Here is a 16,682-nt window from a genome sequence, read left to right on the forward strand (position 1 = left end):
CTGAACTTCTTAGCATGGCTTAATGAAACTATTATCCAATACCTACTTAATGGTCTTGACTCATTTTCTGATATTCTCTAAAACCAACCTGCGCTTCAGCTATATGGGTCTACTTTCAAATTGTTGACATGCCGAGAGGTCTATCATAATTCAGTGCCTTTGCACCTGCTATCCTTCTGCTTGGAATTTCTTGTCAGTCTTGCTGGCCTGACAAACTCCGACTTATATTTCAGGCCTCAGCTCTAGTGTTTTTTTCCTTTCTTTAAATTCTTCAGACTTAAGTGCTTCTGCACTCGAGTTTCTTGTTAATATGGTACATTCCTGCACCATAGCAATTTTAACATTTAATTATTTATTTTATTAATTAGTATTTCCAAACTAGGTTGTAAGCTCCTTGAGGGTAAGGACTATGATTAATCTCATCTTTGTATATCCAACACTTAACACAGTGACTGCAATTGAATATTTAATAGGCACTTGCATAATGGAAAAATAAACTAGTTAAGTAGTGAGAATAGTGTCCAGGCTAGGGCTTAAGCTTAAGATAGAGATTTTCACTTAAGTATCTTTAGAAATTTTGTAAAAAAAAATAAAGCATTAAAGGAAATTTAAGAACATAAAAGTAAAGTAAATCTCATTTTATTTCACCATCCTAATGCTTGTTTTAGTGAATTTACTTTGTCTTTGCTCAGATATGAGATATATATTTATGTATCTATATATGATATATAAATATGTAACATGTATATGTGTATATATTTATACTTCACATAGCTGTAATTAAAAGACATGAACTTACATGTTTTTAAGTTTAGCTAACTATAAACATTTTTCAACACTGTTGCATAGTCCTCCGAATTATGATTTTTCAGCATTGTATTTCATCCCCTTAGAGATGACTACAGACTTAGGTTGTATTTATTTTTCTATTATAAATAGGAAGAGATACCAGTTTTGTGGGATGTTTTAAAAAAAAGAATACAAAGTCATCTTACTTTTGCAAATAGGCCCATGTGACCACATTTTTAGGGTCCCTCCCTGGGCTCTGGAAGCTGCTTGGGAAAGTGAGAGGTCCTGAAGGTTAAGTTTCGTTAGCTTCATGGCTATCTACCTCCAATTATAAATAATTTCGCAACAAATATTTTGAGCATGTAATTTTTGTCTCTTTTCCATTATTTCCCAAGATTCCAAGTTACTATGACACTATTTACCTTGAAGGATTTGAGAAAGGAAATTGTCATTTATTCAGCACCTATTATATATTGAATAGTTTACATATATTATTTAATTTAATCTCTCTTACATGCCGGAAGGAAGCATTATCCTCATTTTATAGAGGAGAAAACTGAGGTGCAGTGCATTTAAATATCATGCCCAAAGTTAGAAATCTAGTAACGGTAGGGTTTGATCCTCATCCATGTCTCATTCCAAAGTTCATGCCTTCATCACTGACAACACGCTGTCTCCACAGCCTCAGTAGCTTCACAGTAATGCATACAGTAATGCATTTCCACAGGAAAAACCTGATTCTCAGTTATGTGTTTTGAGGAGTCCAGAACACAAAACTTGCAGAGCACTGACATGGTTTTTGGAATAAGGTAATTTAAATCAATGGTGTCTAGTCTTTCTTAGGAATTTAGGAGAATTTAGGAGAAATGATTTGGCTGTTTCTGCCTTCCTACTTACTTACAGACATGCATTCAGGGTGCATTTCTTGGAAGGTGGAAAATGAAGTTAGAAGTCCTGGCTTGGGTTTGGGTCCTGCTGTTCAGTATTTGAGTGGCCTCGGGTAAATCATTGAACTCCTCAGGTTCTCATTTTCCCCCTGTGTGCAGTGAGGCTGAGTAACAAAACCCGCCTTACCCCAGGGTAGTTTTGAATGTCAAATCTGATAATGTGTATGCAAGTACTTAGTGATCTCCAATACTACTGAGATACTAGTAACGTTGCTGGAGTAGCTCCACTTGACCATCCATGTGTCCCCCGCTGGCAGAATGGACTTGAGGGCTCCATTATTGGTGTGCCCTCCTAGACTGCAGCAGCCTAATTTCAGCGGGCTGTCTGGGCCACTGCTGCTGAATGCCCAGTGCAGCGGGAGCAGTAGCGGTTGGGGAAAATCAGGCTGAGATTCTGGGGGAATCCTTTTCTCTTTAAGCCGAGGATTTATCACCAAAATATGCCAAACATTCATTATTAAACGCAACTTGTAAACTCCCCAGTACGCCCCGTCCAATTGTCCCATTGCTCTGTCTTAGGTGCTGACGCATTTATATTGGAATTTTATCTTCCAGTTTAGAAATTTTTAGTTCTGTAGGATTTAATTCTGGGGCAAGTCTGTAGTTCCGGGATGCCAGGAGAAAATAACCATCTCGGTTTGAGTTGGCGTTTGAACATCCTTTACCAGATTCACGGTTAAAGCTGGTGTTAAGTACCATTGGTTTTTCCTTAAACAAATACTTAAACCAATTTACAATCCTGAAGATTGAGCCCATCGCCCCGTGTCATAATCCGCGTGGTTCCCTCAGCGTGAGCCGCAGCTCAGCCGCCTCCGGCCTGCAGCCCCCCATAACCCATGCCCAGGTGGCAGCCGGCGTGGACCCTTAGCTCCACCTGGCTCGGCCAGTAGCAGCCGCACAAAGAGCGGAGCAGGCGGCTGCCCGGCCGAGCCGCAGAAAGTAGTCCCGGCCACGCCGGCACCAATGTTGTTCGATGTCGCTTCACGCCCTCCGCGGGGAGGGCCGGTAAAGAGTCCCATTGGAATGCGCCGCCGGACGGCCTTTCCCCTACAGCTCTCCTCTTCTTCTCCTGCACATCTCCCGGGGTTTCCAAGCAGAGGCTCTGCATGCATCCTTACTTTCTTTCATAACTGCAAGGGAGGCGGCTTCAAGGGACGGGGCTCGACCGCGCGCAGGGAGATTTCGTTGGGAGCCGTGGAGGTGGCGGACAGACTGTATCCCTGCGCCGCTGCGTGAGAGGAAGAGGCTGAATGAGGAGCTGCGCGGGGGAAGCGGCGCGCCGGGGGAGGAGACGGCGGGATGGAAGCAGACGCTGGCGTCGCGCGAACCCCGGCCAGAGCGGCGCGGTAGAGAGGGCGGCGGCGGCGGCGCGCGCGGAGCCTTGACGTGCCTCTTTCTTTCTTCTCTCCCTGGAAAGCTGGGAAGCATGAGCGTGCAGACCTGCCGCTGCGGCGGCCGCCCCGGCTCCTCGCCTCCCCCTCTTGTGGCTGCCCCTCGCCGGTGAGAGAAGAGAACGCCAGAAGGGAAGATGGGGGCCGTCCTGAGGAGCCTCCTGGCCTGCAGTTTCTGCGTGCTCCTGAGAGGTGGGAAGAATGCGAGGGGGACGGCAAAGTTGGTGGGATTTGAGGGGGAGAGGTGGCCTTGTTTTGTGTGTATCTGGGGGAGGGGAGGGAGAGAGGGAGTAAAAGGGAAAGAGGAGTGAGGAGAGGCCTGCTCGTGGGGAAGGAGAGAGAAAGGGGCCCAGGAGAAGGGGCTGTGCGCCCCGCCTGGCCACAATGCAGACCCCTGCCTAGGTTTCCTGACCTTATCGGGACAAATCAGAGCCTTAGTCAGGGCTGCTGGTCTCGGTAAAACCCTGGAGCCCCATACTGTCGGAATGACTGAGGGTCTGTGTGTCTCTGCCTGGAGTCATCAGGGAGAAGGGTCTTTGTATCTATTTTGGCTTTAAGAATTTGAGCCCAAGACGCTTTAACATTGGTCTTGTCCCTCGAAGCTCCCACCTTTCCCGTGTCTCAGAATTATGCGAACTTTTGGAGACCTCTTACTATTTTTCCAGGCCTTGCTACAACTAATAATTGGCTTCCGTCGGGGATATAATGATCCTGAGTGAGAGCACAGTTGGAAAGTGACTCCGAGGTTATAGGTCGAGCGATTCAGCATTGGGAATCTTCTGAGCTTCAGCCTATAATAAAGTAGAAACCTTGCCCTTCTAACCCCTGGTGTTCGGGACTTGCCCCTATTTTCGGAGCATGCAAGTGTACAGTTGGCACTAACTAGGAAAAGTCATCCCTGTGCGAAAAGGAGCCTGTCCTGGGACTCAAGTTATCATTTGCTGCGTTCCCCTGGGGACTGCTTGGCACTTTGGTAAATAACAAAGGTTGTTCTAGATAATATACTCTGAGAATCCCATACATTCGATGGCCCTGTGGTTTTTTGAATTGGCATGCAAAGCTGTCAAATACGCTGTGACTTTTTTTTTGTGACAGTTCACTAAGGTTTGACTGGCCCGCAGGATTTCAACAGCTCTTCTCAAACTTATCAGTGTTGAAGTGGTGCTAAGTCTGATGCTATTGAGCATTTACCAGAAGAGGAATTTATGTCCTGATTGATGCAATGCAATACCTTATAGCCTTGGTTTTGTTTAAAATTCTCATTTGTGTCCACGGTCGTCAGTTCTTTTCAGGTCTGGGACCTTATAAGACTGTGGAGCTTTTTAGCTTTTAATTTAACAAGCTAAACTTGTTAAGTCTCCAAAACTTATTGAAGTTTACAGAACGTGATAGTAACTAACAGTCTTGTGATGTAAATGAGCCAGGTGTGCCATTTCTGTGTGTATATATTTTGGATGAGTGTGAGTGATCTTTTTTTTTTTTTTTTTTGAGGAAGAATTTTTTAAACTCTTCGGCAAGATTATTATGTTTGCATGTTATATCTACTTGTACTTTATAATTAGGACTCACTAAGCATATACCACCATGTAAGTCCCAGAAACATAATGCTCATTTAATTTTCTTGATAGAGGACTTATGCAGTGTTATGCACTTGAGAAGTTTAATAAGTGTGTGTTTATTTTATTATAGTATACCCCCTGTTGAAAGGGGGTTTTGCCATACCTGTGAGAAACAATTGTATTTAATAGAATATCTATAGCTATATCTATATATTTAAGACAGAAAATTAATAGAATTAACAAATATGGGAGTCAGCTAATTGCTTAAAGTTTTGGGCAACTCTAAATTTGTAACCCAGGATGTTTCTGGTTCCCCAATTGTATTTCTTGGAGAAGTGCGTGATGTAAATGCCATTTGTTAATTTTAATGCCAAGTTTAAGCCTAGAGTTGGAATTAAGAGAAGTTGCACTTGAAGTAATATTTTGAAGTGTAGTTTTGTAACAAGACCTAAGAATTAATAGTTTAAATGGCCTCGTTTCCACTAGCAAACAAAAAATTCAAAAGTGGAGCTTTTATTTTAAATGTAACATAATAATGGTGGCCTTTGAAATTAACAGTACCTAACAGTGAGTACATACTATTTGAACTAAAACTGCCTTTGATGTGACAGATTTTTATTCATAATTTAGATTCTTTTCATTCTTTGATAATGCCATCCTCTTTTATAATAGTGACATTAGTTAACCTTGGGCTCCAAGGAGGAAAAATGTGATTAATTTTTTGCATTAAGATCATTTTTCTTCACTGAAGAGTTGGCGCTTTAACATTGGGAAAATGGGTTGATGAGAGTTTGAGACCTTTTGTCCCATAGATAGCCCTGTTAAATCAATAGCTGAAAGTTGAAATAATGCTGTCGTTATCTAGGCTGCATCTCTCTACATCTCTGTCACTGGAGGACAAGGTATAATGGAAGAATTGGAGATTTCAGTGCTACAATTTTGGATTTAAAGTCCATGCTACTTAATAAGTTTGTGTTTCTGGTCTAGTCTGTCAATTTCTCTGGGCCTCAGTTTCTTTACCTGTAAAACGTGGGTGGTAAGACAGCTCTAATTTGCAGGTTTATTGGGTATATCAAATGAAATGACGAATATGAAGTGACCTGCAAATATTTTTGTTACAATTTTTTTGTTTGTGGACATATCCTCAAATGCTGGGGATTTGAGATTTAATTTGTATAAGATTCATGAATTCTTAAATGTAGAAGAGATCTTAATCATTTTGGTCTGCTTCATTTGCAAGTGGGGAAAATCAGATTCAGGGAGATTATAATGATCAATATCCTACAGCTCATTAGTGGTAGAGCAGGGATTTATTGTTCATTTTTTTTAGCAAATATATATGGAATAACTCCTGTATATCAGGCTCTGGAATAGTGGTGAGCAAAATAGACATGATTGCTGTTATAATGGGCTTCACAATTTAGGGTGTTATCGTTACCATTCAGGTACTGATTAGAAAAGATTATATCTCTGATCTAGAGGAAATATTTTTATAAGAATATATATTTTGGAGTATAATCTATGTATAATCTGTAAATATATGACTCGGCTTACTTTGAGGAAGGTTTTGTCTGATAAAATTTTTTTGCTACTTAACCTTTTCTTTGTTACTTGTTTTGGTGAGGTGGTGGTAAATACTGTCAGAACAAGCCACTAGTGTTTCCCATCTATCGTTTTTATAGAAGTTACCTTTGGAAGATTTTTTTTTTTTTTTAAATGTCAAGTATGATGAAGTCTTGGGAAGGTAGAATGAATTTTGGAATGGGAATCAGGAGAATTAGGTTCTGATTCTAAGTGCCATTACCTAGCAGTGTGACCTTGGATAAGTCATTTAATCTCTGTACGCCTTATTATCTTCATTAGGATAATGAATCCTTTTGGAAATTCATAATTCATGTTTACACATCAAGGGCTCTACAAGATCCTGAGGTAGAAAGACCAACTTAAATTTTGTTTAATCTATTTCCCAAACTTGATGACAAATTTTTTCATAAATCCTTTTAACATTCTGAAACTTTGTTCCAAGCAGCACACTTGGAAAGAACCTGAATTAGATAACCCTTTTGGCATTGGGTTGATTCATGTGAATTGGTATTCAATGACAATTTTGTATACTGTAGTTGAATCTGATACTTTCATCACTACTTATTTACTTGGCCTAAGGTTTGCTCATCTGGCTGTTAAATAATTTGATTATGAAACTCAGGTTTCAGCTCATTGTTATAATTAGGCCTAACAGTGATTTTGGATGGTTCAATTTTTCAGTTTTTGTTTTTGCCTTAATTGGAGGTTTTTCCATTTGCTGAACTGCATTGATTCCATGTAGTTATATGTGCTCCAGCTATCAGAAAGGATGCGTACGTAACCTTGGACAAGTTACTTAGTTTTAGTTTCCTTTCCAGTTAGATGGGGTGATACCTTATAAGATTACTGTGGGAACTGATGAGATAATGTTTGCAAGAGGGTAGTACAGTGCATAGTCAGTAGTAATCTTTGAATGATTGGTTGCTATGCTTAAGGTGGCTCAATTAAAATAAATATTAAAGCTTGGGAAAGACTAGTAAAACATTCAAGTCCAGGCACTATTTTAGACAGTCAATAGTTTTAGGCCAGTGGTTTTTAACCTTTCTGACTCTTCTGCCACTGAAACAAAAGCTCCATGAAATAATTTGATTTCTGATATTTTCAGTTTTGTTTTATGTAAACAAGATGGCCACTATCTACTAAATTTATTTTTTCCTTCCAAAGGTTTATAACTTTAACCCAGTTTTAGGTGATTGTTATAAATAAGCTAGAGGATAAACAGTTCAGTTGATTGTGATATTTACTTATTTAAGAGTTAAGTATGAGTAAAATAATTTTATCAAAACATTTTGTCTAATTATTTGTTTACAACAATTAAAATTATTCAATTGATGGACTTCTCCCTGTAGAATGGGTTAATGATATACTGAGTTTCTGCATTGCATGTTTCACTATTCTTTGTATCTTCTGTAAAATGAGCTCATCTTAATGAATGGAACACTACTCCATACGAATAACTTTGAAGTTTAGTCAAATACATAGACTGGGCAACCTAAGAATAGAATAGTTGTCCTTGAAATTATTCATTTAAAATATAATTCGTTGTAAATATAAGGACAACAGTGTTACTTGATATTATTAGCATATGCTTTTGTTTCTCAAACCATTTGTGTTATCCTCACAGAGGGTTCAAGACATTCGAATGTAGGATTGGAAAATATTAAAATGTACCTGGGCTCTATTTGGTGAAAATAACTGGTACATCAGTGCTGTGATTCTGTTAGCTGTTATTTAACTTGCTAACTTGTGTTTCTGTGATACCTTGCTTGGAATCACCAGGAGATTGGGGATGTGAAGTGAAATATTTTAGGCAAAAAAAATTAAATGAATTTTTAAGTTATTAAATGATACTAGGCATAAAGTTATTTATTAGAGTATCAGTAAAAATAAAAATGCAGAGGTGAACATGATCAGCAGTAGTTATATTTTTCAAGAAAATAGTTACCCAGATATTGGAAAACTTTACCTTGTTATCAAATATGTATATTTGACCAGGAGGCCATTTTCTCTAATGGCCTTGGTTAGTCATAACTCTCTCATTTTTGAACTAAAACCACCAAGTACAGGATGTAAGGATAGGAGTCGTCTTCATTACCAGCCAGCTTTAAGGGAGGTGTAATTTATTTATATTCATATGTCCAATTTAAAGATACTATATTTTGCAAATCTGAGAAAGCTAACAGCTGAACTTCATTAGCATGAACTCTTAGCTACACATTATATGGTATTTATTTGTAACAGTGTCTTCATTTATGCCAGTAAAGACAACAGCTCTTTGTGAGATAAAAAGTGTTTCAAGAATAGATTTTTTTTCCTTATTATGGCCATGTACCAGAGCTTTGCACATATTGAGTATTCTAAAATTTACATTTAAACATTGGGTGTTTTTTTAGCACAAATTAGGGAAAACTAATAATACTAATCAGAAATAAATCAGCACGTTTATAACTGAGGTTGAATTTGACACGTGGATTATGTAATGTGTTTTTCAGTTAGCCTATACTGTTGTATTGATAATATAATTAATATACTCAAGTACTTTTTTTTAACCCAGTTTTTTAAAAAGATATAATTCACATACCATAAAATTCTTCATTTTAAAGTATCCAGTTTAGTATGTTTTAGTATATTCATGGGATTGTACAGCCATTACCACTAAGTACAGAATATTTTCATCACCTCAAAAGAGACCCAGTGGCCCCTTAGCAGTCACTTCCTGTCCCTCCTCCACCCCCCCACCCCCGCCCCAGTCTCTGGTAACCACTAATCTGCTTCTGTCTCTATGGATTTACCTATTTTGCACATTTCATATAAATGGAATCATACTATATGTGGCCTTTTGTATCTGGTTTCTTTCACTTAGCATAGTGTTTGTAAGGTTCACTCACATCATGGCATGTATCAGTACTTCATTCACTTTTATGGCTGAATAATATTCCATTGTATGGATATATGAAGTACTTTTGAATGAGTGTGGGTTTGAATTTTGGAATCTTGCAAAATTAATTCTGGAACCTCTATTTTGAAGTTATATAAATAGACTTTTAAAAAAATCTAAGTTCCTGTTTTCTGCTGGAGAAACACTTGGTAGTTCAGCATATCATTTCTGTGTATTGATTTATGAATAACCCTGTCTCAGTTAAACCTTTTACCAAATTCATATCTAGATTAATAGGATAGAAGGCATATTAAAAATTACCTAGCCCAACTTCTTTATTTTATAAGAAAGATTAATGACTTAAGGCCAAATTGCTGTTCTAGACAGTGATTTTATATGCAGTGCTTTCTGTACCTAATTTTACCTGGGCCTTATTATGGTTTTGAAAATGATACCAATCACTTTTGATAGAGGAAAATAAGTGTCAGTGTATTTTGGAAGTTGCAAATAGATGATTTGTCATAGTACTGTTGAATAAAAACAAATCTGGATTTAGGTAAAGAGAGCCTTTACTTGAAAGGATTATTGCAATAGGGAGAATATTCTGACCGCCAGATCTGCAGTCATTCTCAGAATCAAACATAAAAAGACTTCTTTTATACAGGAGGGTAAGCAGGGCTAGCAAGAATTTTGTAGTAGTGTGGGCCAAGTGGGTGGAGGTGAGCAGATTGCATGATCAGGATGGTTTAATTGGAATTTTTTATTTCCTGTGGTTAGCTTGAAATGAGCTGTTAAGAGAGAAAGTGCTACATGTATTTACTTAAACTTAGGGCAAGCCAAAGTTTAGGGAAGCCTGACTAAAGTTTGGTCAAGCTAAGTCATTGGATAAGTCATGGGTAATTGTGAGCATTTGGTCAGTCTCCCTTTGTTTAAAACAAAGTTTGTCATTATTAGGAATATGTTTTAGTTAGCTCCAGGTGCTACAACAAAAATAGTATCGACTGGGTGGTTTATAAACAACAAAAATTTCTCACAGTTCTGGAGGCAGGAAGTTCAAGATCAGGGTGCCATAGTAGGTTCTGGTGAGGAACCTTTTCGGTTGCAGACTATTGACTCTCTTTGTGTCTTCACAGGGAAAAGAGCAGAGAGAGGACGCAAGCCTTCTCTTGACTCTTTTAAGGGTACTAGTTCCATTATTGAGGACTCTGTCCTCATGACCTCATCAAATCCTAAATAGCTCCCAAAGGCCCCACCTCCTAATACCATCATACAAGGTAGGAAGGGTGGATAGAGTTTCAACATAGGAATTTGGGGATTCGGGGGGAAGACACAGACATTTAGTCCATAATGGGATAAAATAAGAGTCATTATAAAGTTGGTCTGATTAGAGTTGGCCTGGTTATTTATGTAGGTGTAGGTAGGCCTTTTGACATTTGCTTTGCTGGAAGTTTTTATAAGGAATATTGGATTGGACCTTTAAAAGCCTCTTGAAGCAGGGAAGCCAAGCCAAGAATTTATCATCAGGTTTCACTTGTAGTACCTTTAGATTTGGGTGAACTCCCAAGGATTCCAAAATATTCTAGGTTTTTGGCCCTGTCCAAAAGTGACCTTGTTTACTTCACCTGTAAGGCTAGGAACTCTATACCAGGTACCAGTTCAGTTTTCCTGAAAGACCTGTAAGCATGGGCTCTGTAAAGTTGATCATAACTCATTGAAAGTGTCTGGTCACATTTGATTAAATGATCATCACTTTCAAATATGGCATTACAGTCCGATTCTTGGTTGCATAACCAATGTTTCCAACTAGAACAGACTCTTCCTGAACATAAGTAAATAACTATGATGACATGAAAATATGAATACTCAGTAAGAATCTTTGAATTATGGAGGAATCAGGGAGGAAGAAACTAGATCTTTCCAGTTACAAAAGCATAGTTTGCTTACATTGTTAACGAGTTAGAGATAGCTTAATACAAAAGAGTTCCTTATATCCAAAAAACAAGGCATTAAGGCATCAGCAGTATTTTAAACAAAACCCATAATCATCCTTCATCAGTTTATTCAGTCCCGTGTAATTCTTGTTCTGCTACATCTTGGTTTAGCAGTTTCATTAATCCACTGCTTCTCCACTAGCTTTTTGGAAATCCTAACTCAGTCTGTTGGTATAGTCTCTAAGTTATTTAAATGATGCCATCGGAAGCTTGTGCCCAAGAGTACCTGGTATAGTCCTTTCTCAGCAGTCCTTTTGTTGTTGTTAAAGACAAGCATTCTGGCCTATAGCTGCTATGCAGGCACCTTCAGGGAATCATCAGAGAAAACCAAAAAACATCTGTAGATGATAAAAGACTCGAAATAGTAGTGATTAATTTATTACTGATAATTTTAAAAGTGAAAGATCTGATGAGAGTTTGTTATAAAAAATAATGCAGCAGACAAGGAAGTTTCGATTTTGTGACATTCAAACCAAAATCAAGTTAATCCAAAAGTTTTAGTCAAAATATAATGATTAACCTTATATTAAAGAAGAGTGTGTCTGGAGTAAGTCCTAAACATCTGGATAATAAAATTCCGTAAGTAAGTGGTGTGAATTCTCAGTTGAGAACCACTGGCTCTCTAGACTATACCGTATTCAAATTAAAGAAGTCAAATTATGACCAAATTAAAATCATAAAAATATAAAAAGTATCACTGAAATTATGACTTCTGACACTGTACCGTTGTCTAATATTAGGCAAAGCAGCACCAGGACTCTTGATAAATAGAAACATATCATGGACAGTGAGAGTATTGAAAAATGTCTAGGAACTAACAATTTCTGAAATAATCATATTAACATTTTACCCATATAGATTTAACCTAGGGGAGGGTAAGCTTCTCTTCTGGATTGACAGTGCTTCCCAGGCAAATCATAAAATTGATCAAATCCTTACGGGGCATTTTGGGAAATTTCAGACATTTGTAAGTGCAAAAGACATCAAAAGTGAGACGACTTTGTTTATTTAATTATAGTAATGGCTAGCTTGATGATAGGGATATGTTCTAAGAAATGCATCGCTATGTGATTTTGTCATTGTACTAACAACATAATATGCACTTACTAAACCTAGATTGTATAGCCTATTATACACATAGACTAAATGGTATAGCCTGTTGCTCCCAGGCTACAAGCCTGGACAGCATGTTACAGTACAAAACAACATGAGATTAGATCAAGCACAAGAGAAAATGATGCAATCAAGACACGTGGTAAACATGTATGAGGGTGCTGCTGGTATCAAACAACATACAGTTTTACAGTAAACTTTTTAAAAAGTGCAATCTAAAATAACAATACAAAATATAGTATAGTAAATACATAAGCCAGTAACACTTGTTTTTTATCATTATGTAGTATTATGTTTTGTACATAATTGTATGTGCTATACTTTCATACAACTTGCAGCTCAGTAGGTTTGTTTACACCGGCATCATCACAAACTTGTAAGCAGTGCTTGCATCATGATGTTATGGTAGCCATGTCACTAGATGACAGGAATTTTTCAGCTTCATTATAATCTTAGGTGGCACCACTGTCGTAGACATTCCGTTGTTGACCAGAATATTGTTATGTGGCAAGTGACTATAGTCAAGACATGATAAAGTCAACATAAGCACAGGAGATTCTGGCGCAGAATTTTTGCTTTCTAGGGAAATTAGGAGGTAAAGAAAAACCTTTTATAATATATTAAGAGCAGATGAATAACTCAAGAAAATTTTGTCATTAAAAAGAAACAAATTTTAGTTTTGTATTGGGTTAATATTTGATACTAAAGTGCTTTTTGAAAACGTTACAAATCAGCTCATCAAATATTAGTTGGCTTTGACCACAACAAATACAATTCCTTTTTCATGAAATGTTTATAACTTACTATATCCATTAAAGTTTTGTCCTACATCTTCCTCTTTCTCATTCTGGAACAATTAGTCATTTTACATTAGGACTGTTTTTTCTGAATAAAAACACATCCTGCATTCTTCGCATAGCATTGTTCCTTTCACTATTTCTCTTAGAAGAGTTTGATTTACATATAACATTATAACATAATTACATTAACTACCGTTTTACAGAGAAAACTACGAAGGGGATAATTGTGAACTATCACATGCCAGTAGTAGACTGGCAGAGCTTATGAGTATACATCTTACAGCTTATTTATAGCCATGTACTTGATAGTATAACTTCTCAACGTGGCAAAATGAAAATGTTCATTAATAGACTCAAATATATGTAGCTTTTTGGTACCATAAAAATAAGAGGCAAAAAAATGTGTAAACTTGAAACACTTATTAAGTGCTTCAGTATTCTCTTACTTTGAAATTACCTGGATATCTAATAAATATCTATGAATTAACAGCGTAAGTGTAAGGTTTTAAGTTACTAAAAGATATCTTCAAGCTGGTTTATTAACAAAACATAATTACTATTGAAATAAAATTCATGAGAGTAATGATTCAACTTGGCTAAATACAAATAGAACTGTAATGCAGTTTATTCTATCAGTAAACCTTACAGGTCTGGGAAGAACATATTCAAGTAGAATAAAAATGTGCTTGTGTTATACTTAATGCTGATAAAAGGCACAGGTGTTTTATTAAACCAACAATATTGAACTAGTCTTATTTGCCAAAGATTAAGTGTATGTTAACTTGGATTCTTAAAACATTTGGGTTAGTGTCTATAAAAGTACTTTCGAAAGTATAAGAAGTTTAATTTCTTCAATTGCTGGAAATCCTGGGATATTTAATTTATAATGAGGTCTTGAAGTTAGAACAGAACTCTTATTAGGGATATTATAGTCCAAAATTATAATTGGTATTACTATCTGAAGGTAGGAAGATATTTTATATACATAACATACATACACATATACTTATAAAGACATACAAACAGACACAGATAAAGAGCTTATAGCTTGAAATTTATAACTCACTGGTGGTTTATATAAAAAAGCTAGTTCTTGACCTTCCTTTAACTTTATATTTTTTACTGTGATTGACGAGGACTGAAGTATCCCCAACAATATTTGCAGAAGAGAAATTTAAGATTTTCTTTGCTCTGATGTATAATCTAATGGAGGTCGTGAACTGAATTTTGGGTGAGCGAACAGAGGGAGACCAGGGGCTGTCTGGGTGTTTCTGAAGCTCATTTGGGTGTCTCTGAAGCTCATTTGGGTGGAGAAAAGTTTCAGCCTGTTTCCAATTTGTATTTTGAATCCCAAGTCCTCTAGCCCCACATGAATCCCTAGTGGGGAAAAGGGAGCCTTAAAGCTCAAGTGACTACAGGGAGATGAGGAGTTAGAGTTGAAAGAAAAGGTCTTATAGGTGTGTAGAGAGGGACGGAGGAGACTAGGGTATTAAAGGAGGATTAAGGATTTAAGGGAGCTGAAGGGAAGGTCATGGGTAGTAAAAAGGAGGAAGTGAAGAGGGTGATGGGAAAGGAGAAGTTTCGAATGAGTCAGTTTGCGGTGCTCCTAAGTTTCCTAAGGAGGACATTGAAGTTCTAAATTGTCTTTAGTAAAATTTTGCCACTTTTGAAGATACTGAATGGAATTAGTTTGTAATAGTGAGTGAAGTGTGCAGTCAGTGGAAGAAGAGGGAGGGCACCCAAAAGAGAGTCAGCTACCTATGGGATTAGATAATTAAATCAGGCATAAGCTTGGAAAGAGTATTTTCTTGTGAGGAGTCAAGGGAAAATAGAATAGTCCTCAGGAAGAGCTGAGAATGTTCCTGCTCAAGAATAAGGGTGTGATTCTTTACTTAAATAACCAAAGAAAAAAATTATTTCCTTGAAAATATCAAAGTAACTACCATATTGCCCCAGACAAAATGTCTAGAGCACTGTTTCAGGAGTTACACTCAAGGAAATATCTCTGAATCTCTGAACAGGAAAGGAGTTTAAATGACTCACAAAGGGTCATTGAGGTGAAGTACAATCTTCAAGTCATGTTACCATACCAATAGCAAATAAAAATAAATCCTTAGGCAGGGAGAGACTTTATTTGAAAAGTCAATCACAATAAGGAGAAATCTTTGATATGCAGGCATCTCAAAATCACACACAGAAAGGTTTTTCTCTTATAGTAGAAGTGAATAGTGACAGCAGGAACTTTGTGGGAGAGTGGGACAAGCATGATGACATGTTAAGGACATTTTAATAGGAGATGTCTTTTTCTGAGGTCTGCTGATGCTCAGAATGAGTCCTTAAAAGGATTAACAGTTCTTCATTGGTTTGCTATGAAGAACTAACCAGAGTTTAAAGGTCTGTGGAGAAGAGTGAAGCCTGATTAAACTTTGGTTAAGCCAATTCAATGGGTAAGTGATGGGCATTTGTGAGCACTTGGCCAGTACTTAATGTAAAATCCTTTTGGTTTTATTAAAAGCGTATTTTTAGATCAGGTTCTGGAAAATTTCTTTTAAATATTACCATATTACTATTGTGCAGTGAACTGTGCTAGAGATTGGGGATAAAATTATTTAGAAGATATGGCTTCTGTTCCCGAGGGGTAGAGTCCTAGTTGAAGTAGGAAATATACTTTTAAAAATGCTAATGCAGAAAAAGTAAAGACCCTAATGGCTCAAAGAAGTAAAGCTGAGGCAATTGGAAAGATTCATGGAATAGATAAAATTTGAATCTGGCCTCGAAGCAGTTGATTGCTGGTATAATGAGAGAAAGGCGTGGAGTGGACAGGAAAATGAGGACACGGTGGCGATGGAATATATGCTCACAGTTGATGTGTTCACAACCAGTTTGTGTGATGCAGAGACTATAATAGGTAGAGTCATAGCTACAGGTCACCTGGTAGAGGCCTATTGAGACTTTATAAGTAAAGGAAATCAGAAAGCTTTCTGAATTGGATAAAGTAGAACTGTTAGAAGTAGAAAACGGCAGGGAGAGTTTTGAGGTCACTCTGTTAGGGTAGTTTAGGGGTAAGGTCATGAAGGTCAAGAGTAGGATAGTGATTCAAAAAATGGAAAGGAAGAGGCAGACTTTAGGACATGCTAAAGAAGAATCAACAAGACAGTAATTGGCAGACTGGGGGAAAAGGGAGGTATCAAAGACTGCTCCAAGGCAGAGCAGTAAGATGAGGAAAATTGTGGTATTGTTGACTTGAAGGGTTTTTTTTTTTTTTTTTTTGATAGGGGGAGGAGATTAATTTAATGGCAGGAAGAGATGGCCAGCAGGAAGTTATAGGTGCAGAACTGAAGGTTAGGCTGGAGATGATGATTTGAGATGATGATTTGAAATGGATTTAAATGGAGTTGCTTGTTGACCTGGCGAACATGAATAATTTTCTATATTCTCTTATTCGGGTAATAGCAGAGAATCTTGGAGATGCCTATATTTGGGAAATTGGAGGAAGATTTGAAACTAACAGACAAAGTATGACCAATAAAACAAGAATAACAGTATAGCATAAGGAGAATTTTCTACATAGGGAGGGATGTGGCCAACATATCCATATTGAGTGCTGAAAGGTTAAAAATAAGAATTGAA

General features: G+C 37.4%; 1 protein-coding gene across 2 annotated transcripts in view; it reads left to right on the forward strand.

Moving 5' to 3' along the window:
• LRP6 (LDL receptor related protein 6) overlaps positions 1 to 16,682 on the forward strand; it is a 133,882-nt gene that overhangs the window by 13,599 nt on the left and 103,601 nt on the right. The window contains exon 2 of one of the 2 annotated variants that reach the window (XM_016156367.2): positions 3,154 to 3,319. In XM_016156367.2, coding sequence (XP_016011853.1) covers positions 3,265 to 3,319 — 55 coding nt within the window. In that variant the 5' untranslated portion in view covers positions 3,154 to 3,264. Of the gene's footprint in view, positions 1 to 2,985; positions 3,320 to 16,682 lie in introns of those variants that run through there. The other variant, XM_016156368.2, reaches the window with a different exon arrangement.

Source organism: Rousettus aegyptiacus, unplaced genomic scaffold, assembly GCF_014176215.1.
Source record: "Rousettus aegyptiacus isolate mRouAeg1 unplaced genomic scaffold, mRouAeg1.p scaffold_m13_p_2, whole genome shotgun sequence".
Classification (NCBI taxonomy): Eukaryota; Metazoa; Chordata; class Mammalia; order Chiroptera; family Pteropodidae; genus Rousettus; species Rousettus aegyptiacus.